Source organism: Botryllus schlosseri, chromosome 14 (assembly GCF_051294905.1).
Source record: "Botryllus schlosseri isolate E-star chromosome 14, Bs_hap1, whole genome shotgun sequence".
Lineage (NCBI taxonomy): Eukaryota > Metazoa > Chordata > Ascidiacea > Stolidobranchia > Styelidae > Botryllus > Botryllus schlosseri.
In genome coordinates, this window is record NC_137249.1 from 22,384,248 (window position 1) to 22,409,340 (window position 25,093).

The 25,093-nt window shown below is 40.8% G+C and overlaps 3 protein-coding genes across 4 annotated transcripts in view; 1 reads left to right on the forward strand and 2 right to left on the reverse strand.

Annotated features, from left to right (window-relative positions):
* The window catches only part of LOC145456519 (protein arginine N-methyltransferase 1-like), a 340,886-nt gene that overhangs the window by 172,255 nt on the left and 143,538 nt on the right, over positions 1 to 25,093 (forward strand). The gene's annotated exons all lie outside the window — the stretch shown is intronic.
* Positions 15,463 to 16,787, reverse strand: LOC145456527 (uncharacterized). The gene is made up of 3 exons (XM_080334667.1): positions 16,674 to 16,787; positions 16,356 to 16,460; positions 15,463 to 16,015 (listed from the first exon to the last, which is right to left on the reverse strand). The coding sequence occupies exons 1-3, from the start codon at positions 16,767 to 16,769 to the stop codon at positions 15,701 to 15,703; spliced, it is 516 nt and encodes a 171-aa protein (XP_080190793.1). The 5' UTR covers positions 16,770 to 16,787; the 3' UTR covers positions 15,463 to 15,700.
* LOC145456520 (uncharacterized) lies at positions 16,832 to 24,573 on the reverse strand. Of its 2 annotated transcripts, none has more exons than XM_080334659.1 (8): positions 23,460 to 24,573; positions 18,578 to 18,648; positions 18,337 to 18,474; positions 18,194 to 18,274; positions 18,038 to 18,139; positions 17,732 to 17,980; positions 17,580 to 17,670; positions 16,832 to 17,523 (listed from the first exon to the last, which is right to left on the reverse strand). In XM_080334659.1, the coding sequence occupies exons 1-8, from the start codon at positions 23,527 to 23,529 to the stop codon at positions 17,291 to 17,293; spliced, it is 1,035 nt and encodes a 344-aa protein (XP_080190785.1). In that variant the 5' UTR covers positions 23,530 to 24,573; the 3' UTR covers positions 16,832 to 17,290. The 2 variants fall into 2 exon arrangements, with proteins under 2 accessions (XP_080190785.1, XP_080190784.1); XM_080334658.1 differs by having other exon boundaries at positions 18,542 to 18,648; positions 23,460 to 24,572.

Consider the following 25,093-nt stretch of genomic DNA (forward strand, 5'->3'; position numbering starts at 1 on the left):
TTTGAAGAATAGTAAAGCTAGGCTACCACTCTTTTTGGATTTCGTCTATTGGTACTAACACTTGAAAAGGCGACCAGAAACTGCTAAAAGTGAGGAGGAGAATTGGTATATTATAAATGCGAACCTTTCGATATCACAAAAAAAGTTATAAAAAGAAGGGTTAACGGAGCCTTCAACACAATGACTTGGACTCGGACTCGAGTCATCATACCATATGACTCGCACTTGACTCGGCGGTAAATTGAAAATCACTCGAGTTGATTGGAGTCAATCATACGGATTTGATTTTTATGATACAATCGATATATCAAATCAAGATGGATCCCGTACGACTGCTCATTTTTTGCATTGGACAGCGATGTATTATTTGTATCAATTTCATTGATTGGTTGAAGAAGCATTTTTCGTTGACTAATTATACATGTAGTGTATTTCGTTCTCTATGTTGCAGAGAGGAGTCCCTAAATATTCACAAAAGGAAAGCTGAACATTTCGAGTAAACTTTTGTAGCAACGCATGTAAGATATTTGAGATCGGCAGGATGCATGCTAGGTTAGTGTTGATTTTTTAATGCTGCCAGCGCCATGCATAGAGTGGTTTGCAGTTGAAATGCAAATAATTTCAGCCAAAGATGTAATATATGAAATATTCACAGCGCAAAACTTACTAAAGTTCGTTTGGGAACGTGAACCTCTAAATTTCCGAGGTTTACACACAGAACGCGAACGTGAACCTCCCCACCATCCCTAATGCTCATGTCATACAAGATCAACAATAGCGGAATGGGACATCACCTGACAGCACTGACCGTGCGTCGCGTCTCGCGAGTTATCTAAATTTTATCGATTAAAATGAGGCAAAATGTTTTTATTATTTACTCGGTAATTTTCATTCTCCATCATAGAAAACGCAGTGATATAGGCCTACATTGTCGGTCGTGTCTTTCTCGGCAACGTACATTTTTAATAATGGCATTCTCGGTCGTGCAGTTCTCGGTGATATAGTATTCTCGGTATTGACCGGTAACGCATGGTCCTTAGAAGTGTTTTGAATTCTGTGATACTAGCGACTGAGGCTTTAATGTCTCCATGATGGAAAAACCTATCGATTATGACATCTTGTTTAATAGTAAATTCGGATTAGAATAACGGAATCATTGTGGCCAGTCCTTGTCAAAACACGACCTTCGGACGTGTTCGCATTAAATATACACACTATATTACCTGGCTAACCGAATAACTTGTGTACAGGAAGCACTTCCAAGAACGCTGGATAAGTAACTTCTAGACCAGGGGTTCTCAAAGGGGGGGGGCATGGCCCACTGGTGGAAATTTTAGAAATAATCCAAGTTTAGTAGTATTTGTTGTGTTATTCGCTAAAAAATAAATTCATATTAGTTGATTATACGCTGGCTACATAAAGCTTTTCATCCGACTCTGATGACACGTAGTGGTACGTATGGAACGCATCTCAAGTCGAAAATGGGAGGCGGAAACGGCGGCTTTTTCCGCTGGCTATGACTACCTATGGCTAACAGCAACTAAAATAATTTCGCGTATATAATACCTGGAAGGTAATGCTGAAGTAACAAAGTATTCCGGCATGGTCATAATGTCGTATGCCGTTGAATGAGGTGTACGTGCAATAAACTCGGAATGAAGTGTGATTGATGTATAGATTTAATGTAGGGGAGATGTGGTACCGATGGATCAAAAATTGCAAAATGATCCCTGGCCCTTAAATCTTCAGCCGAGAATAGCAGATGTTTTGCTGTCTCAACACTTTGATACAAGTTCTACCTATCGCGGACATTGACATGAATATCCGTTGTTTCAAAAAATATTTATAAACGTTTGAAGTTTGTTGCTCGAACGTGTCATCGGTCCCCACCCGGTGGGTCCAAAGGCACACGACCATGGGACCTATGAGACATACGCTCAAAAACTCAAATTTGTTACCTTGTTTTGTTGCGTACTATAAGCTAAGCTACAGCAAGCCAACGAAGAATGTTTCGTCGCGACCTTCAAGAATAAAATAGATTATATCAACTCAAATGTTGGCATAAAATCATGTTTTGATTTACGGCTGAACTTACAAAATTAATGCCACGTACATATTACTCGCAAATCGACATTTTGACTTTCAAATACCTCGTAATAGCGATAAAACACCACAGGTAACTATGATTTATAGCCTATATATATGTAGGCGAGTTTCTGTTGTTAAGTGATTAGTTGGTCTATTTATTTTGCTTGATTTGGCTGTGGTACCATAGGTCCCCCACCCTATAAATATTGTAATTGACTTGAAAATAGTCCACTCGAAGATGGTATTGATTCAAAAAAATATATGCCATTATATACCCTGATACAAGCCCTACACTTCACATCAAAAATTATGGCGGGTTTGTTAGTCTGAAAGGTGATATAGAAAAATGCAAATGTCGATCCAAATACACTTTACACCCCCTAAAACGCAAATCATTCGTCACAGACCCTATAACTCACGTAGGTCGAATTTTTTTGCATGTGAGGAAAGATTCTGTCATCATGTAATTGTAATTGTAGATAAATTCACGGAGTCTAATCACGGAAATATCATGGATAATTTTTAAAGTATTTTCGGTCCCAGTGATCCATCGGTACCACATCTCCCCTACTTCGGCAAGTCGTATTATTGTAAGTTAAATATGGCCATAATTGCAAATTATTATAAATTCACGGAGTCTAATCACGGAAATATCATGGATAATTTTTAAAGTATTTTCGGTCCCAGTGATCCATCGGCAGCACCGTAACTGCCGCACCCCATACCCCCCAATTGGGGGGGCCCGAGCTCGAAGGGGGCCCCAAATTATTTCGTGAATTAGCATAAATTATAGAGTATTTTTTGAAAACTTATGCAATTTTTTCCAAAATTTTTCGCGCTGCGCGCGATTTAAAGTTGCCAAATATCTTCATTATTTGGTACTCTTCCCCCAAGAAAAAACACGCAACATTTATAGAAATGGACATATCGGCGTTGGCCATTAACACGCCACTACGCACCAAGATATATAATGATTTAGGACTTATTACATGCGACTCCAAGAAGTGTGTCAGAACGTCCGGCAGCGCGAAAAGCTTGGCCGAAACGGACTGTCCTTACGCAGACCGAAAACTTCGTTATATATAAAAAATAATAGGTTTAATTGTCCATAGGCGCCTAAATGACTGGCGCCATATGTTCCTGTCTTGGCAATCTGAACCTCAGAAGACAAATACCATCCAGCAGATAAAAAATATATGCCAGTGAAGAAATACCAATTTGAAATCGTGTGCGTCTTTTAGTTTGGTACGTTAGAGCGATTCTATATTTTTGATATAGCAGACAGGAGGTCACGAAATAAAATTATGTAACGAAGTCAGACCAACGGGTCCGCCCGCCCGAAGATGTTTAATTATTATTTACGGGTCCTACAGTTTCCGGTAAATCTGATAACGTGAGCAGAGAGGACAAGATATTGATAGCAATGCAATTCCCGATCTTATTGGCCGATTGTATCATGAATTATCGAAAATTTTCGCGCTTCGAGCTGGCTCACTAAACAGTGCACACTGTGATGAGGGTCGGTTCATCAACCTATGAGAACCCAAAACCCAAGTTTTTGTGTGGGGGGGAGGGGGGAGGGGCTGACGAAGTGCTGTTTCGTTCCTGCCAACGGGTACACGCCCGAAGATGTCTAATTATTATTGGGCGGTCCTACGTTTTAAAACAGACTTCGCTCAGCTCTACCGGTAAATCTGATTACGTGAGCAGAGAGAGGATCAAAATTGATAGCAATATATATGTAATTCCCGATCATATCGCCCGATTACATTCTTGAATTACTGAAATTTTTCGCGCTTCGCGCGTCTAGGCGGGAAAAGCTGTCTGACCTAACGGCCCCCCAGTGGAGATGTGAAATAGCGTCAAAAAGCGGATAGCCAAAGGGGGGTCTGGGGGGCTTCGCCCCCCAGAAGTTAGGTTTATCACCCCATGGGGGGCCAAGGCCAACGTTTTGGGGGGGCCTGACGAAGTGCTGTTACGGCCCTGTCCATCGGTACCACATCTCCCCTACTTCGGCAAGTCGTATTATTGTAAGTTAAAAATGGCCATAATTGCAAATTATTAGCAACTTCTGGTGGAGGTATACTGCACCACCACAACGAATAGTAATGGATTGAGGATTCAGCGGAGCGCAATAATATTTGGAGTCTGTTTAAAATGTCATACGGTACCTGGAAATCAATGTACATAATGCAAGAGTCACATGAATTGATAGTATTACTGGATTGAATATACCGACATCGCAACTTCAGTTGGTTCAGTACGTGACATAAAATGTACAGTGTACAGCATGCATAATATGAAAATCTTTCTCCACTCCTCTGTAGTACCCCATTCACCAATGAATCGTTTGAAGGTGGCCCAGAATGATTATACATTCCCCTCAATAGTGGAACGAAAATCCCAATCACACAATGTATGCGGGAATCCGATCATTGTGTTTCGCGAAGCGAATGGAGCAGCGGACGATCATAAAATACTCAGAAGTTTTAGCATATGATCTACCATAGAGCCGTAACTGCCGCACCCAAACCCGCAATAGGGGGAGCTATAAGGGGCCCATGATTATTTCGATGGTCGTTTGTTGGAAGATATTCATTCAACTTGAAAATTTTCGTCGAGCTTCGCGCGAATACATGCCCAGACACACCGGTACTCCTACTTTAATTTCATTAGTCAATAAGGAGAAAAATGCGCATATTTTAAAGAAATGGGCATATCGGCACCGTCGATTACCACGCATTGAACAGGATTATGACTTTAAGATTAGAGGTGGGCCATAGCACATTTTCAAACCGGAAAATGGGCCACAGCGAAGAAAGGGCTGAGAACCCCTGTTCTAGACCATATCAAGTAGGCCATATTGGCTTAATCAATACATTCGACCACACAGGGCGATTTGGTAATCAAACGAAGATTCGAAAACGGCATTCCACGACTGTTCAAATATAGGCTAACACTTAATGCTATGCTTTACGTCGGTCAAAAACTCAGTGCCAGTAACTGTGAGTTGCGCTTAATTATAGAGGACACATTTCTATAGTGTTTTTACATTCGATCTGCATCCGATGTAATCTAATTTTGAATTCAGATTCTGTGTCTTCCAGCGTCGTAAAATTCTGCTCAATTAGAAGTAGTAGAAGCAAAGATATCATTCTGTGAAGGTGCGTAACTTGGGCAATGGCGTGGACACTAAAATCAACATTCAATACCGATATTGAAACGCAGCTCACTGTTACTGGCACTGAGTCTCTGAACGACGTAAAGCATAGCATTAAGTACTAGCCTATATTTGAACAGTCGTGGAATGCCGTTTTCGAATCTTCGTTTGATTTCCAAATCGCCCTGTGTGGTCGAATGTACTGATTAAGCAAATGTGGCCTACTTGATATAGTCTATGGGTTACTTATCCAGCGTTCTTGGAAATGCTTTTTGTACACAAGTGATTCGGTTAGCCAGGTAATATAGTGTGGATATTAAATGCGAAAACGTCCGAAGGTCGTGTTTCTACAAGGACTGTATGATGCATTTCATATGCTGGGATGAAAATTAACACCCGACCCGCAGCGATTTGGTATATCAGTGTTTTCTCAGTCGAAACGCATGGGGGCACATCAAATTTATGAAGGTGTAGTTTGATACTGACGTTGCTGCACGGAAAGATACCATATTACTAATAATATGTCAACGTCTTCAAAGTTAATAATATTCTATCTATAGACATATATGCAGTTTAAGAAGTTTTATACGATCCGTAGATATCATATATCAATGCCCAAGAAATGAATTTGATACAAGCTAATTTGATGCTACTTCCTCTCGTATGGATTTGCAGCGTTGAGTCAACGTGCGGACGGTATTCCCAGGAATGTGATAATGGCAGTGCACGGGGAACATGTACTGATATGCGACGGGGGTACAGCGATGTGTGTCCGCAATCAGCATACGTGTTTCCAAGGAAGTCCGTGTCAGATTTCATCAGGATGAAGACCCCCATCCGCCCGATTGATGAATTCTCTTTCTGTACATGGGCTACTGCATACGGGACTGGACGATTTGTCGGAACGATATTTAGCTACTCAACAGTCTCCAACTCAAATGCAATGCTTGTGATATTTGCATCAAACGGAAATCTGAATATTCACGTTTCCGGTGAGAATAAAGTAGGAAACGTTCATCCATTAGCAGCAGGTATGAAAAACCACCTTTGCTTTGCATTGGGAAGAACTGCGGGCTTCATGAAAATCTACTACAACGGCACGCTGCATACAAGACTAAGTTTCAGCAATCGCAATCCGATTCCTATCAGAGGTCCGTTAATCATCGGCCAGGATCAGGACTCTCCCGTGGGAGGGTTCGATGCGAATCAAGCATTTCACGGAGAAATTAGAAATTACATGGCCTGGGACAGAATTCTTTCAGATGAAGAGGTGTTATACATGTATCAGGAAAAGTGTCACTGCGCTGCCGGGCATGTTATGACGCTTTCGACTGATCATGTCCAGTTGCATGGAGCTGTTAATGCTTTGTACATTGGAAATGAATGCTGCTGAAAGGCAAGACAACGGCTATACCAATGCAGATTTTGATCAATTACAATATTTTATTTTAATTACAATTACAATTACAATTACTCAATGCTAAAAATATCAAATTACAATTACAATTACGATTACTGTTAAATATGTAATTAATTACAATTATAATTACTTTTAAACAGGTAATTGATTCAGTAAAGAGGTGTTCTTTGACAACCGTAGCGACGTAATTAGCAACAATCTCAAGCTATTCATGTAATACCCTCTAATTAAAAAGAAACAAACTCGAACGTATTCGAACTATTCCTAATGATGAGTACTGAAAACTACAAGCACAGAAAAATGTTTCAAGCGACTGTTAAGAACCAGAGGTTTGAGCGACTAACATCGAATAGGCTGCAAGACAGTCAATGAAATGTAATCAAACGATTAGGCTACTCAGAGCTGAGTCAGGATAATGAAATGTAATTGGTACGGCGTCAGCGATAAGGATGATACCGATAAGGTGCGTAAAATTAAAATAAATGCAAAAGGAAAGAACTTCCTGATAACTAAGAATTACAATATTTTGGTTCGCATTTACATTGTCACTTGCTCGGAAACTGTTAGATTGCATTTGATGAACATTAGGGTGCGAAAAGTTTCTGGCCCCAGTAAATTTGGCCAAGATTGGAGGTAAGATTGGGATAACATCTCTACAAATGCGTGATCAAGTTGGATGAAGCCGTGGTTGAAAACTTAATTTTTTTTGCTATAGTTGCAACAAGACTCGGTACTGGTCAGAGATTTAAAAAAAACTTTGACCGTGGTGTAGGAAATGGTTCAGCACATGTTTCAGAAAAGTTTATCTGCTGTACATCCATTTTTGAAATATTAAGATTTAGTTTAGCCCACTTATTTTTCTAACCTTTTTAGACACGTTCCCTTTATGACAGCTAATATTTCGTGCCCCCTTATCGTCATAGCACACAATGAAACCAAAAAGTTAGCAATCCTTACATATAGTTTGATGGTATGGAAGGTTGTGACTGTTGATGAGAGAATTCTCCAATACGAAATTCAGACTAGACACCGAGAAACAAGCATAAAGCAGGGGTGAATCGGGCCAAGCGCGTAAAAGATTTCAGTTCACTGGAGCGTCGCGCCCCGTTCAGATGCTTTCACGCTGCCCAAGGGGGCACGCCCCCAGTTTGAGAACCTCTGGTTTAGCCTATATTGTAATTAACAAAGTTTTCTGTTGCTACTGAAGTGTTAGAAACAGTTTAACGTGACTGAGTTATCTAGTTATAACGAAGCACGCATAGAACACTGATGTAAATAGGCTAATTATTACACGTGGTGATAGTTTACTAAGGCCTTTAGGCCCCTCGTCGTTATCCTGGTGCGACGAATAAATGATTGAATAAATTAATATTTTATGTTGTGATTGTCAGGTTTCCATGAAAATGTGATGTAATTGAGCAAAATTTTGATCAAATTACAATTACATTTACAATTACACAAAATAGAAATGCTTCAATTACAATTACAATTACATGACGAAATGTAATTAATTACATTCAGCTCATTTACAAATTACAATGGATCCAACTCTGTACATATGTAGTGATTAATCGTCTAGCTTCAGTGTGCTATTGCGTATAATAATTTGTAGAGGGTTCGTGGTCCTAATACATACTCCGATACCCTTGCTGAATTTTGCTTAATGCCTCCATCTATTCATCGCAATATGATTTGCTGAATTCAGAATTTGTCAAGTTTTTTTTCTTTGAGATGGGGTACGGATGATAACGGCAGCGGCTCTTGACCAGAAGTCGATGGACCTCTTCGAGGTGCGATGTGCCAAAACAGGGGTACGAGATGTAGTGCGATATCACACGCTATTTGAAGACCCATAATTATTTCGCAAATCAAGATAAAGTAGACTATTTATGGTCAAATATGAACACCTCGGAAATATTTTTCGCGCCTTGCTCTACTTCGTGTCAGTAGAGGCCCATTCCATACACAGACAAACGATGATCACATTACTACCTCTTCAAATCTCCTGAAATTTGGTACACGCAGAGATGAGCTTATTCCAAACAGGATGAACTTTATTTATGAAAATTCGACTTTGGGGTCAAAAGTTACGTTACTTTGAAAATTGAAAATTTTCTGCTCATTCCGGGTCTGCACATCTCAGGTTTTATTAATGAAATATTCAAGAAGGTGTAGCAAGAGGTTGGACGACAGTTGAGATTTATCTGAAGTTGCCTGATCGTCTATATATCCAAGTCAAATTTAATACCCCGGAGGTTAGGGTCAAAGGTTAAATTGAGACGGAATCTAAAATGAGTCAGGCGTTACACGATTTAGAGAGCGGATTGCTCAAAAACATATTAAAATATTTTGAAAAAAACTATCATAAATGAAAGTTTGCTTCAAGGAGAATTCGTTCATAGCTGTTTGATTTTGGTTTTGAAACTGTAAAGCAGGGGTCACCAACCCGGTGCCCGCGGGCACCAGGTAGCCCGCGAGGACTAGAATCTAGATAGTAGCCCGCGAGCCCATTCTAAAAAGAGGTGGAATAGCAGCATTTACCAATATTCGTCAGATTATTACCAGTGAGCTTTTAGATGTATAGATTGTTTGATTCAGCTATTCTTGCTTAAAACACATTAACATGTGGATAAACACTTGGAAATATCTTCAATTACAATTAGTAATATAGATGTATGTGATGGAATCACCAGAAATTCAACGGCGCATTGCCTATACAGGTGACATGACGGAATGCCGTCCACGGTCTTCTTGAAATGGTGGGGGTTCCGTTACGATAGCTCGACGACCAGGACAATGCCAAAGTAGTAACCAATATTACTATTCGGACTCAGATAGCCGTGAAGTACTAGCAGATTTTCAGTAACTGTATACCCATTACCAATGTTCCCTCTAAGCTGCGCACGTGCGTAAATGCGCAGTGCTAAACCGGTCTCTGCGCACAGAAAATTTTGGCTGCGCACAAAAAATCCGTAGGGATGACTTTTTTCATTTTTTAATTGTTGTTCTCCAAGCGACCGCGCAAGCGCGCAGACTCGTGGAAAATCAGAGGGAACATTGCCACGGGCCAATAGTGTTATCGGTGAAGTCTGAAACCGAGGTACAATGTGCGACCAAGGTAAATATTGCGCTCTGTGAAGGAATGATAATTTGCCTCACGAAAGATATTTTTCTTTTAGTACGGTCTCGTACGCGTGAGCGATACTGATATCATTTCAGTAGCACAATCTTTTCTGGGAATGGCGAAATAACATGGTTTAATTAAATAACAATGGGCTAGCGCGAAGTTAATCTGCGAGAAACTAACGAATAGTCTTCTCCAAGTGGCATGAACATTGCGTAAGATTTACTGTACAATTACATGCCCTGAATTTTCGAAGTCATCACTTTCATCAGGCAAATCTGATCACGTATGGTGAGACAGGATAATATGCAGAATATGCAAGTACAAGAACCCACATCGTTGAAAAATCCATCCCCTTGCAAACGTTGATCGGGAAACGCTGCAACTGTGCAGTGTGCACTGTAGGGCGTTGAATTACATCAGTTTCTCAGCAGCAATACCGGAGGAAAATACTAAAAAATGGTGAATTGTTCCCATTTCGCAGTCGCAGGGCCGTACCTGCCGCACCCCAAACCCCCCAATTGGGGTGGGGCCGAGCTCGAAGGGGACCAAAATTATTTCGTGAATTAGCATAAATTACAGGGTATGCTTCAAAAATTTATGCAACTTTTCAAATATTTTTCGCACTGTGCGCGATTTCAAGTCGCCAAATGTCTTGATTATTGGGTACTCTTCCCCCAATAAAGAATAGGCTACGCTAGATTTATAGAAATGGGCATATCGGCGTTGGCCATTGCCGCGCCACGACGCACTAAGACATATAAAGTTTTAGGCCATGTAACATGCGACTCCAAGAAGTGTGCCAGAACGATCGGCAGCAAGAAAACCTTGGCCGTAAAGGATTGCCCTATGCTGACCGAAAACTTCGTTTTATACAAAATACATATAGGTTTAATCGTCCATATAGGCGCCTAAATGACTGGCGCCGAATGTTCCTGTCTTGGCAATCTGAACCTCACAAGACAAATACCATCCCGCAGGAAAAAATTATATGCCAGTAAAGAAATACCAATCCGAAATCGTGTGATCTTTCAGTTTAGTACGTTTGGGCGATTTTATATTTTTTGATATAACAGACAGGAGGTCACGAAATAACATCATGTAACGAAGATGTCCAATTATTATTTACGGGCTCTGTAGTTTCAAAGACACCTCACTCAGCTCTACCAGTAAATCTGAATATACGTGAGCAGAGAGGACAAGGAATTGATAGCAAAAAATATGCATTTCCCGATCTTATTGACCGATTTTATCATGAATTATCGAAAATTTTCGCGCTTAGCGCTGGCTCACTAAACAGTACAACTATAATTTCGTGGCAAAAGCGAACAATGTAATAAGGGGGGAGTTTATCACCCTATGGGAGCATAAGACTCAAGTTTTTTGGGGGAGGGGGATGGCTAACGAAGTTCCTGCCAACGGTTATATACACCGGAAGATGTTAAAATATTATGGAGGGGTCATACCTTTCAAACACACCTCCCTCAGCTCTACCGGTAAATCAGATTACGTGAGCAGGGAGAGGATAAAAATTGATAGCAATATATACGCAATTCCCGATCATATTGACCGTTTCAGTCATGAATTATTGATATTTCTCGCGCTTCGCGCGTTTAGGCGAGAAAAGGTGACTCAGTAAACGTAGGTCCAATGAAGCAGATAAGTAGCGGGAAACAGCGTATAGCCTGAGGGGGGTCTGGGGGTCGTAGCCCCCGGAAGTTCGGCTTATCACCATATGGGGGGATGGTTGCGCACTGTTGTCCAAGGGCCTGCGCAGTGAGTTGGCATGTTTGCGCAGACTCGCGAAAAATTAGAGGGAACATTGCCCATTACGTATTGCATCTTTTGGCACAGCTTGTTTCTGTTACACTAAACGCAGTTTAATATACCATGTTTCTAACTTTCTGTAATCGTTGCTGCTGTCCGGTATAATGAAATCTTGTCATTTCTGTATGTTGAACATTAGGAGATTGAAATTGTAACACTGCAAAATGACCCCCACCTCACTGTGCAGAAAATGTTCGGTGCCTTGTTGATACGGAAAACTACAGTGGTGTATGCGCAGCAACTATGAAGGTTGCAAGCGTCTATTGTTCGACTTATCGTTGTGAATCAGCCTTTTCGGACATGAACTTCATCAAAAACAAACACAAAACACGCCTAATTATTGCACATCTGGAACACTAACTTAGAATTGCAGTGTCAAGTTAAATACCAGTGTACAACGCACTAGTTGATATCATACAATGCCAGGCTTCCCACTGACTGCTATAGAAACAGATAACATGATGTCCAGTCCTGCCGAGTGCTATGAATATCAAAGCGGAAATTCAGTGTGGTACGGGTAAACGGCGGGAGTAAATAGTAGCCCGCCGCTTCAACCATTACGCAAAAGTATCCCTCGGTTGCAAAAAGGTTGGTGACCCCTGCTGTAAAGTGATGAAATTGCAGTTTTAAGAGCACACTTCATTTGTACATGGGAATGCAGTACTAGTAGGGCGTGTTCGGACATCGAGTCTGGGGTTTGTGCGGGCAACATGTCTGGTTTGTGTCGGGACTGTGTTGCCATTCGGACATCGTATCTGGGGTGAGTTCGGACTATTTGCCCCTCGGACAGCGTGTCTGGGGTGTGTTCGGGACATCATGTCTTGGGTGCGTATGGGCAGTTTTTCTACTCGGATATCGTGCCTAGGCTGTGTTCGTAATGTGTTGCCATTCGGGCATCGTGTCTAGGGCGTGTTCGGACATCATGCCTAGGGTGTGTTCGGATTGTATTGTGACTCGGACATCGTGTCTGGAGGGTGTTCGAACATCATGTCTGGGATGTGTTCGGACTGTGTTGCCAACCGGACATCGTGTCTAGGGCGTGTTCGGACATCATGTCTGGAGTGTTAGGACTGTGCTGCCACTGGGACATCGTGTCTGGGGGTGTTCGGACATCATGCCTGGCATGTGTTCGGATTGTATTGTGACTCGGAAATCGTGTCTTGAATGCGTTCAGACATCATGCCTGGGATGTGGTCGGACTGTGTTGCCATTCGGACATCGCGTATGTTCGTGCTGCGTCAGACATGCCTCAGACCTGATATCTGCGCACTATTTTTATCCGGACATATGCTTCGGTGCTGATGTCTGCGCACTAAATACATCCAGGCATGGTCCGGATCGGATATCTGCGCGCTGAATGGACACAGACATGCTTCAGACGTGATACCCACGCCTCAGATGATGCGTGACCTATATATGACCTCTATGTTTGCGGTTTTTGGTTATACCTGCGATAGCTGAGTATATCCACTGTAGCTGTAGCTGAGTATATCCACAATTCCACTAACTCAGTAGTGGTAGATGAGTAGCCTATATGTTTGTGATGCGCACTATTTTAATCTGGACATGCTTCGGAGCTGATACCTGCGCACCAAATACTCCCAGGCATGGTCCAGACCTAATATCTGCGCGCTTAATGGACGACGGACATGCGTCAGGCGTGATACCTGCGTCCTAAACGACGCATGACCTCTACCCACTGAGCGTTTCCGCCCCCTTCAAAATCCAAATCGCCCCTTGCGGACGCTGCCTACCCGGATAGGGTGTACCATGTTTTTAAGGGTGTACCGCTCAGATGGGGTGTACTGGATTGTACCAGATCCACATTAAAATGCATAATCACTAGCTACCGCAACACATATGCCACTTTAGGCTTCAGAACAGGTTGACCGGATGTGCAATATTAGGGTTACCGTACGTCCTCTTTTAATGGTATTTGTGCTCCTTCTTGACTTTTTTGAAAGTGTCCTCGGAGAAGTGTCCTCTTTTCAGATTCCCAAAATATGGTAACCCTCTGCCACATCGTAGATACACAACTCTATGCAGCTTGTAAATTACTATCCACTTGCTATGTTACGTTTCTCATCATTTATCCGTTGTTAATGGACTCATCGGTTCGGTTCATTTTGGAGTAGAGCAGGGTGAAGTTAACATGTGTTCAGCATTCTATATCTGTCAATATTGATTCTCGAGAAAACCGCCGCGTTAGCCCAGACATTCTGAATTGGTACTTCCTGCGACAAGCTTATATATGGCGCAGTGTTCATAATCGCACGGCGTAGCCAGGGGTTGAGTTGAGAGCCACGGTGTTAGACGGTGATCCGGTAACCTCGAGCCTTGATTAGTATTTAGAATTTCCTCAACGTTGTAGCCTTGCTCATTCTTATTTCGATTAGGCCAGGCGTGGCTTACCTGCGGACGTACGGTAGCATGCAGCCGTAAAACCCTAATTATGCGGCCGCCTACACATAATTAAATTACTGTGTGTTGGCGGCCGTCAATATGCAATTTGAATTTACGAATTGATTCATAAATCCATGATTGATTCAACCTAAAATTTTCCTCGGCTTAGCTCGATTCTGGGAAACTTGGATTTTTCTATTTTAATATAATAGTGCAGTGGTCGGGAACCTATGGCTCGCGAGCCATATATGGCTCTTCTGGGTATAAGATATGGCTCTTTGCCAAATATTTATTTTTGTACTGAATTGATCAATATTGCAGCAATTTTTTCATTTTTTGCAGCAATTTTCATCACGGCCAGAATAATTACTCTCGTGGCAGTATAAACATGTCTTTGAGAGGCTAAGACAATGCCGTCTTCCGGTTTAGGGGCTCGGACCCCTCTTTTCAAAATCCTCAAATTTAAGTTACTGTCGCGCCGGCGACTAATATCACTCGCGAATTCGATGTAACCTACTCGAAATCTTGGATTGCGCGATACGTTGATTGATCAAAGAAAATAGCGCACATGGCGACGGCGTCCATATGTCAACACAGTTATCAAATACACTGTAAATTCTGAAGTGTTGCTCAACACGGAAAATTGAACACGAAACGTGATCCAAAAATTGAACGCCCATAAGTGTTGCAAAGTGTTCAATTTCAGAGTGTTGACCTAAAAAGTGTTCATCCTAAAAGTGTTCACTGTAACGCCGCTTGACCTAGCACGTAAACACAGGGCTCGAAATAAATTCAGATTTTATTGAATCAGTTAAAAGCAAGGCACTATCAGTTTGCGATCCACAAGTAAGCTTATTAACAATTGTATCACATACACTTAAACAAATTCAGGTTTTTTCCTGACCATATAAAGAAATCCCGCCCAGTAATCAGGCCTGAAAGAAATTTTCGTGGTTACATTCCAAGTATATACATCAGGTCAGACTTGAACAACTAGAAAATACTCGTCTTTATCAAGTTAAATTAGAGTTAAAAAAGCAACCAGAAATTTTTCCTAATTAGAGTTGAAATGAAAGAATCGTTTCACAGTTTTTATCCAACCTATATTAAAATTAGAAGTATAGCTAGTTTTTTCCAAATTGCATTAGACATAAAATTACCAATTACACGAAAGCTCGGACAGTAAATCACTCTATAATATCAAATCAGAGATCATTCTAGTATAGAGTACAGCAAATGTCTGATCACCACGCCTGACTCGTTTTGCACAATACAGTTCTCCTGTATCATTTTCAGGAAACCTAAATTAGATTAGAATTTGAACAAGAGCAATAAAAGATTTCACAGCCATATTGTATTACAGGCATTTCGCTGAATTATATTGAAATTACAACTACTACAACTACCAATATTTTTTCAAATTAGTCTTCAGTTCTTCTTTTCAATTAGTCTTCAAATTAGTTTTAGTCATATCCAGATTGGACCAAAATCAGAATTATGACTAGTTTTTTCCAATTAAATTGGAATTACTGATTTCACGTAAACATCGGCCTGGCTCGTTTCGTACTATATAGTTCTACTGTAGCATTCAAATTAGAATTAAATTACTGAAATTTCAACCAATTAGACAAGAATTATCTAGTTGCCCAAGTCTGTTTCTGGGTAATGTTGATCACTTTTAATTGAAACAAAAATCAAGAAAGCGTTTCTCAAAGTCTACAAACTTGGCAGATTTGTAAAAAGGATTTTTGCTATCCTTCACAACGATCTGCTGCAAAAAGCCCAAAATTTGGAAGTCTTTCGGATAGGCCAAGTCCAGGGCATAATAGCAGCCCAAAAGGTCAAGGACCATTCCGAAAACACCGTCTTCTCCCAAGCACTTTATAATCTTTCCATCAGCTACTACCCAGCCTTGGTGACTTCCCGATTCGTGGCGTGCAAAAATAAGGTGTGGTGGTTCCATCTTCTTTCTGCTCAAATTCAGATTGTGTGCCTTGGAAGATTGAGAAGAACTATTACAAATTTGACACTGAACATATTTGAAATAGTTTATAGAATCACATTAGATGCGCTGTCTGGAAAATATGTAAAATCCTACCACTGCCTGCCAGATCTGTAAACTATGGCCATTTGGACATAACTATGTTACAACTAGTAATAATATGGGAGGGAACAGTAAGTAGTAAAAGTCTCCAAAATGAAACCATAATATGATATCGAGATTGACAAGCATATGTATCTGGCCAAGTGGAAATTGAGGATTTAGCACTCCATCTATGATTATTGCAAAAATACTGCATTAAAATAGCGCACAATACTAAAGATAATATTACCTGGCTCACTGAGAGGGCATCGACTTGTGACTTGACTTTTATTCTGTTGTCTTTCAACTTCGCTTGGAGCAGAAGCAGACAGTTCACTTCATCAACCTCATCTCCCTAAAAATAACATTCTTCTTCAACTTGATTTAATGCGTTAGGGAACAAACATAGTAATATCAAATTTATACATGGGCGTAATGTGATGCCTTATCTTGACAAATGACTTACGCTAGGGATCTTCATATAACAAGTCGAAATTTAATTGTAAAATTTAAAATTTTGCACTTGTCGTGAATTGGGGCGGATAAACAGATGAACGACAGATCTCACCTCTTCATTGGAATTACTTTGTGTCATTTTATCAAATGTCCTGAGCATCTCAATGTAATTTTCCTTCATTGACGTAAATGTAACTGTTGTCATCATTTCAAATTCCTCCCTTATTTGAATAAAATTAATTGAAGCAATTAATCGTGGAGTTAGCAGTTTGTTCCCGACTTCAAAATCAATTCAAAAATCGATGTTTCATTTCTTGAATAATGGACAAGGGTCTAACTTCTAACATTTTTGAATTGATATAAAATTCTAATACAGTGGTTCTCAAGCTTTTTCAGCCACGTGCCCCTTTATGATATACACAAAGTTCGCAGACTACATATTGTCAAATCACAAAATCCAAACAGGAAGCTAACAATTCCCACGAAAGTCTGATGGCATGAAAGATTATGACTGATGAGCGCTGACGAGCAAATTCTCAGATATGAAAAAAGGACTATACACAGAGCAATAACCATGACTTGGTGAGAATTCGCGCAATGCACGAGGAAATTTTTCAGGTGACCGCAGCTTTGCGCCTCCCTTCAGATTTTTGGGAAGAACTGTCCTAATACATTTCGCTAGCTGACTAGAAACTTGCCACCGTCCAGCACCTGAGAATTACTCATCACTCATCCATACTCAATGTGATAAAAAATACTCACCAGCCTAATATCACTCAGTGTTGGGATCGTCTTCAAGATCAGGCTGACACTCTTTGATGTTATTTCCGATAGCATTCTACGACGACGGAAGTGCGTACGATTGAATAGCACAATAATCTTTGGCCAATTCCAGTTCGTTTTTTTCAATTCCGATTGAAGAATCTCTTCGGCCTCTAACTCAGTATAGGTGCTTGTGGAAGCTGCAGTTTTTACATACAATAAATATAAATAAGTGCAAATTAATCAAGCTCATTACCGTCAAGTACACCGGTGTTAACGGATGAACCTCTTTTCCGGCCATGGCGAATCGTCCGAATTCTTTGTGATAGTTTATGCGAAAAGTATGACTGTATAAATAATGCATTACTCAATTTGTGACGATGTATAAAATCAAGTAGCTTGGCTTACATAATCATGTTTCCCCGGATACTTGAGGCAGGAGTAGGTTTTGCATAATCTACTGCAAAAGGCTGCATCTTGATCATTAGTACTCATATCGCCGTGGCGTAGGATATGATGAGCACATTCCTGAATAACAGCATGCAAGCAATATGTATTGTCACCATTGCGCAATGCCGATTCTATATTTGGGCTGAATCTCGGTAAAGGCATGATTTTCTTTCTACCAGGTACATGGGGACCAGATGACTCTGTCTCCTAAAAACATGGCAATAATATAAATTCATGCATGCAGCTTTTGTTATTAATAACAACCTGACTGTCTTCGTCGTGGCTGGTACGAGATTCCAAATCATGTTCCATCTGGTCGCCAACAGCAATGCCTTCAGTTGGTATTGACCTTGGCTGGTTAGATATCTGAAGTTGAAATTATCATGACGAGCATGTCTATTATATCAAGGACCAACATACCCCAGCAAAATTTGTAGCTGAAGCGAGCTCTTCAGAGATACTGGTGGATTTTGGAAACATTGCATCCTCCCTTCTTAACTCCTGAGAACAGACGAGACATGATTAATTCTTAAAATCTTGTTTTACGATCAAGATGTTCGCACCGGTACAAAATCCTCTGTCAACGACTCCTCTTCATTTGTCATGTCACTCTCTACATTGCTCGATGACACAGGCATAGTAGAACCAGAGACTTCGAACGACTCAGTATCAGACGGGCCAATATTTAGTCTAATCCAAGACTGTCAAGAAAGATTATTGATTTCAAATATTGGCGGTGCAAATTATCTACATATGCAGGCATTATACTTCCTGAATGGCCATTAATTTTCGTGCAACACCCACTTTGCCAGCAAACATATCAAAAAAATCCTTTTCAAGAAGTAAACTGAATGCAGCAGAATCAACCTCATTTTCTGAAAGAAATTGAGCAATATAAGGTAAATGTATAGTCACAATACAATCAGTTCGTTCTGAAGTTACTCTGGGACGTTTCAAATTAATTCCAGTACACAGTAAAATCCATCGAACTAAGGTCAAGGTATCCACGTCTGGCTAAACAAAAGCACGAAATTAAAACAGCACAATAATGTAGCAAGCCTAGGTAGTTCACTGGTCATCCAAGTTGCAAGGAATTACAAATCACAAGTCCCAAACATGGTCCACGTGATTCAGCATTACAAAACGCGTATCATTGATCCGATGAGAGATCTGAGGCCAAGGATACACCAATTCACTTACAATGCACCAGCCAAGGTTACCAGTATTCACAACAGCAAATGCATTAATTGCTGATTCAAAAGATGCAACAGTCAATACATGGCACTTGCAGAACAGAGTTTTATCAACGAGAAGAAGTTCAGTTATCTCAAGAAACTCAGGAAAGTCATATTCTGGGATTTGGCGAACAATAACATCCCCGATTGAGTAGTTAATGTTCTGATGATAAGCTCGCTTGGCTCTTACAACTTCTTTAGGATTATCTGGCAAAGTGAGCATTATCTCAGCAAGAACTTCGGAGTGATCTTCCACTCTAACAATGGATGGCTGGAAAAGTTCAGTCTTACACTGAAGAAAATTGTTTTTTCTATAACCATTTTCATCGATCATTTCCATGCAAATCCAATTTTGATGGTATTTACTCAAACTTTTTGCCAAATTTTTGAAATTAAACCATCTCTTCTGCTTGAAAAATCCATTTTTGACTTCGAAACGCATGCACCAGTGATGATGTAATGGCCCCCACATCAACAATTGATGAGGAAAGTGGACAAGGAAATGCATCTTTGGAGTGAATGAAAGATTGTTAGATCATTAACTGTCTTCATTGAAGCAATGGCAGAAACAGATAGCTGAACAATTTTAACAAGGCGAATAAGGTTGTTCCAATACTCGTTACTCTGAGACATGAAGGGTCCGAGAATGAATGGAATTACTCGCAGGAGAACAAGCATATTGGTAGCTGTCTGAGGTAGATTGACACCTGGCTGCAAGTGTTTCCTCTCCAATATCTGGGGTTTATCTTTGCGTTCATCACGAGTGTACTCAAAGTTTTGGAGTTGGTGATTTAGCCTGGCAAGAGAGTTTTGACCTGCATCGATCTCATGCAATAAAAAAGCCTTCACCTCCATTTTTGCAAGCCCCTCAAGCAGAATGTGCATGGGGGCATGAAGAATGCCTTTGGTGACATCGAAGAATGGAATCGCGTGCAAAAATGATTCGCGATTGATTCCAAATTCTTTCGATAACGCAGATCGTTCACGGGCACTCTGACAGAGTTTAAGTCTGTTCAGCTGTTCTTCATGTTGAGCTTTGGTTCTAAGATGGCAATCTTCATGGATGGAATATTTTGGGAGGTTATTTGCATGTATATTACAGGTGCGACAAGGCTTATCGGCACCACCTACACCTTCCTTGAATCCACCAAGTAGTTGTGCAGCGGGCGTATCACCGACACAATACAAAACATACCCATACACGAGTTTATCTTGCCCTTTGACTTTGAGCACAACACCTGCAGAGAGCAATTGCATAGAATCCATGAAATCTTTCAAGATATGAGAGTATCCGTTGTAATCTTTCAAATCATTTGACTTGGCAATGCAGAGAAATTGAATACTGCCTAGCTTGCTGCGACTTTCAGGAGGAAGGTTTAACAATGACCAGTATAGAACCGTCATTTTGTGCTTCTTACGGTGAGCCCCGATTGGATTTACTATTTCAAATTCATCAAGGTAAATTGAAAACAGTAGACAGTCTGGATGTTGCAGTATCCCATTGTGGTTCTTGATGTACTTGCCATGGAAGTAATCTTTCATTATATCGAAATCTGTCTCAAAGACATACGGTGGAATGGGCTGCAGATCTGTTGCATTCAGTAACGATTCCAATTGCTTCAAAAATGGGATATAATAACCTTTGGCAGCCTGATCCACGAGCATATATTGCCCACCGATTACACTGTTTGCATTGCATGACCCAAGGGTAACACATCTAGGCTGCACATGATTGAAATGCTTTCCAAAAAACATCTTGCGTGCCTTTTTGGTTTGCAAAGACGAAAATATCGCTGAAGGTTGAAATATTCTCAAATCTGTTATTGCATGATGGTGAACTCCAGATTCAATATATTTTTTCATTTCCTCATACATATTTCCCAAAAGTGTCACTGATGATGTTATTATATCATCAAGTCCAGCCTGACTTAATTTATGTTTCGTCTGGAGACGAAGGATTAAAGCTGCTTGAGCATCAGTTGCCTGCTTCATATAGGATGCATTAGGAGAGGTCATAATTGCGCCGTCATCATAAGAAATTGAATCGTTCTGAAGTGAAAAGGAGTTTTCGGCAGCAGTACTTGACATCGTTCGATCGGTCATCGGATGGCGTCTCTTTTTGTGATTGATGAATTGTCCATAATTTGAAAAGATAGTCCTGCAAAGCTTGCACGATATGATCAGATAGGGAGAATGTTTATGACGTCTGAGCAAATGTTTGCCGAGGTGATCCGATGATGAACACTGAAATGAGCAAAGCTGACAGCTTTCTGACAACCCAGACATTTTCTATAAAGAATCCTTGTGAACTGCATTAAAGTAATATGACAACATAGATACTGTAGTACCAGCTAAAACAGTGCTGTAATTCAATCATAAAACCGAAAGAGAATCAAATGGAGTGTTATCAAAGTTTCTCTCGATGTGGCAAGCCGAAGCATATATAGAAATCCCTCCAACCGAATGGCTAGCAGACCGTTGTCTGACTGTTACTGAGTCGAGAAAGATTGGGAACCAATGGTATAGACACTATACAGCAGGGGAGGGGAAACTACGGCCCGCCACACCGTTTTGTGCGGCACGCGAAAGGCTCAAGAATTGTATCACAAATATTGATGAAGTGCGTACTAAAATGTACTACAGTGACTCGATAAAACCTTTTCTTATATAATTAAACCGTCACCACGATAATTATACGTTATTCTAACTATACTGTATTATTACTTCATTGCTGACGCGATAGCCTGACGTAAACTGCACTTGAGCCACTGCAAAATCTATAACATGAAGTACTAAGTATAATAGCTAGGACACCAAAGTGGCCTGGTTGTCCATGCAACAACTCAGTGCTGAAGAGATTCGGTGTCCTAAACATAAAGAATACGTGGAAACTAGAAATCACCAAGTTTATGTATCAGTTCCACTGCTGTCATTGCCCCGAATATTCCAATGACTTATTTACCGCGCAATCAAAAATGCACAAGTACGACATACACGTCCACGTCATCCACTTATCATATGATCGACCAAGAAGATCATCGCTACATCAAATATGCCGGGCCTTACATGTGGAGCAGTATCTAGCAGAAAGTCAAAATGAGAATGACTTTTGGTTCCCGAGTGTAATTTTACATTGGCCACCCCAGCAAACCCCAGAAAGTTAATCACTTTTAGTGCTGTATTTGGAGAAGCGATTCGCGCATGTGATAAAGTGCGCCCCGCAAATGGATGAAGATGCTGAATGCGGCCCGCGAGCTGAAAGGCTTACCCACCCCTGCTATGCATTACAGTGTATCTAGTTTTCATGAATGTTACCCACCTGAATGACACAAAGTCTACAATAAATTGACGTATTCTATCATGATTCCAAGATGAACTGAGAATTATTTGGTTCTAGTACCTTATAGGCCTACTTAGAACAAATATTACAATGTAAAATATTTTGAGATTCGCCCGAAACATAGTACTGTACATCTTCAAATTGTTGCAACACCACCGCTAAACTAGCTACGCGAAGCAATACCAGTAGTCTTTTGTTTACGTTGTTGTCATTGTCTACAATGGACAACAATGCTCATTTATATTTTATAAACGAGTGCATTTTCAGCGTTGTTCAAATGCAGGTCACTACTAGTGCTAGAATAATATCGTACGGTACTGGTTTCCCAAACTTTGGGGCTCGAGCATTCACCAAAATGATTGCTCATTCCTGCCATCCTTCTTATAGCAGTACCGGAGGTGCAACGTATAGCATCAGATAATACTAATACATAGGCATGTGTTTTTTCCTAGACCACTAGGAAGGATGGAAGGAATATTCTATCTCATTGATGGATGCTCGAGCCTAAAAGTTTCCTAGTAGTAGGCCTATACTACTGAATAAATGCTATCAAAAAGGATAACACAGAAGCACGGCCTATCAAAACATATTATATTGACGCTGACTGTTACAATGCCAATATGTCATAACCAGCTCAGATTATTTAGTATTCTCACACTATATACATTTACAGCTACTGAATAGCATCAGATAACATACAAGCAGTAGATTACCGAAACATTTGCAGCATACCGAAATATGGATAGCATAGCCATGCTGTCACAATATCAAAACCAGCTAACAGTGTTCTAACGCTAGATAGATCTAGCAGTATTTACCGTTACTGAATAGGAGACATCAATAAGGGGTAACATAAGCAATAGCCTGACTACACGTTTATAAAATAACATACGGTATCACGCTGTTGCAATGTCAAAGTGTAAAAACCAGCTCAGTTTATAAGTATTCTCACACTAAGTACATTCGGTGAAATTGACCGCTACTGAATAGCAGATAGCAATATAGTATAACATACATGCATATATTCATGATGCTGCAATGTCAAAACCAGCTCAGTTTACGAGTATTCTCACGCTAAATACATTCAGTAACATTCAAAGTGTTTCCATACCTTCCAGTATATGGATATGATGTTCCTTCACGCTTTTTAATAACAGAAACTGCTTCAAAGGACCGTCCATTACGCCAAGCCTGCTTAGTTACCACGTGCACCGACGATCGCCATACGCGAATGCTTAGAAAAGGACTACGAACGCGCTGTACCGTAACGGGAGTGGCTGATTAAAATTAGGGGCGGCTGATTAGTGATTACCATTGGGAAGTCTAATCAATTCACCTCAAATAGTGCAAATATGCGTAGTGATTAGAACTTTCCAAATAAACTTAGATACACGTGCTACAATCTTATGCATTTCACGAACCTACCGATACTAAAAGTGTTTGTGAAATATAGTGTAGTATTATGTTGAAAGTTAGCAGCAGTAGTTTGGAAAAGGAAAGGACGTAGTTTGTTTGTTTGTTTTTGGGGTATTCATGGTGTTTGTCGACTACTATGGTCATTTACACCAGGCCGAAATTCTTCTTATTTTTCCGTAACTGCCGATTTGTAGCACGGCCCGCCTCTAAGCTTTTGTAAGATACCGCTGACGCAGATGAAGTGGCGAGGAGGAGCCTAGGTAAACCTCCAACACTTAGGTATCGGAATTCGGAAGTCGACCTCGGTCGGACTCGAACCCGCACCCATTGGTGTTGCAGCCGCGGATTATACCACTGCGCTATCTCGCCACCGGAAAGGACGTAGTTCATTTTTGCGGCATACACACCGACTCATGATACACACACACACACACGATCTGTGCATATGCATACCATGAGTGCATGATGCGCATATGCTGCTCGACAAGGGAGTGCAGATATAGGCCTTACGGCTTTCTAAGTCATGCACCACCACCCCATGCTATCCCAGTAATGCATGAGCGCCAAGCAGGCCGGGGATCGAACGATAGATAACTAACCTACGGATAGATACCCAACAACCGTCGTCACGCTTGCTTGCTCGGAGGAAAATACTGCTCAGCAATCTGAACTCAACGTAATTGCCAATCCCACAGCTGACGAACCGAGCGCTCAAATTAAAAAAAGTTGATCTTATTAGAAAGCTACTGTCGCACTGATTCCGAAAATATACAATAAACTCTCATCAAGGCAAAATAACCAGCCCGAAATAGCGTTCAAAGTCTGAAAAACGGCATTGTTCCAGACAATCGCATCGATGCACCACAATGACCATAACAATGACCCTGCGTGTATTCGATTGTTCAGAACAATGCCAATTTTCAGACATTGAGGTGTATTTCGAGGTGGTTCCATTGCCCCGATCGGATTTTAATGTATATTTTCGGAATCAGTGCGACAGTAGCGTTCAAATAAGATCAACTTTATTCAATTTGAGCGCTCGGGTCGTCAGCTATGGGATTGGCAATTACGTTGCGTTTAGATTGCTGAGCGGTATTTTCCTCCGAGCAAGCAAGCGTAACGACGGGTGTTGCGTATCCATCCGTAGGTTAGTTATCTATAATCGAACTAACGACCTGCCGACAAAGAAGCCGGACGCTTAACCATTACGCTATCTGGTCGGCGTAAGGTTGAAAGCTCGAACGGATTGCGCAGAGTCCAGCTCATTCAACTTACTCGCACACAAGACAATTTATAATTTTGCAACAACGAGGTTTCTGGAGAGTATGG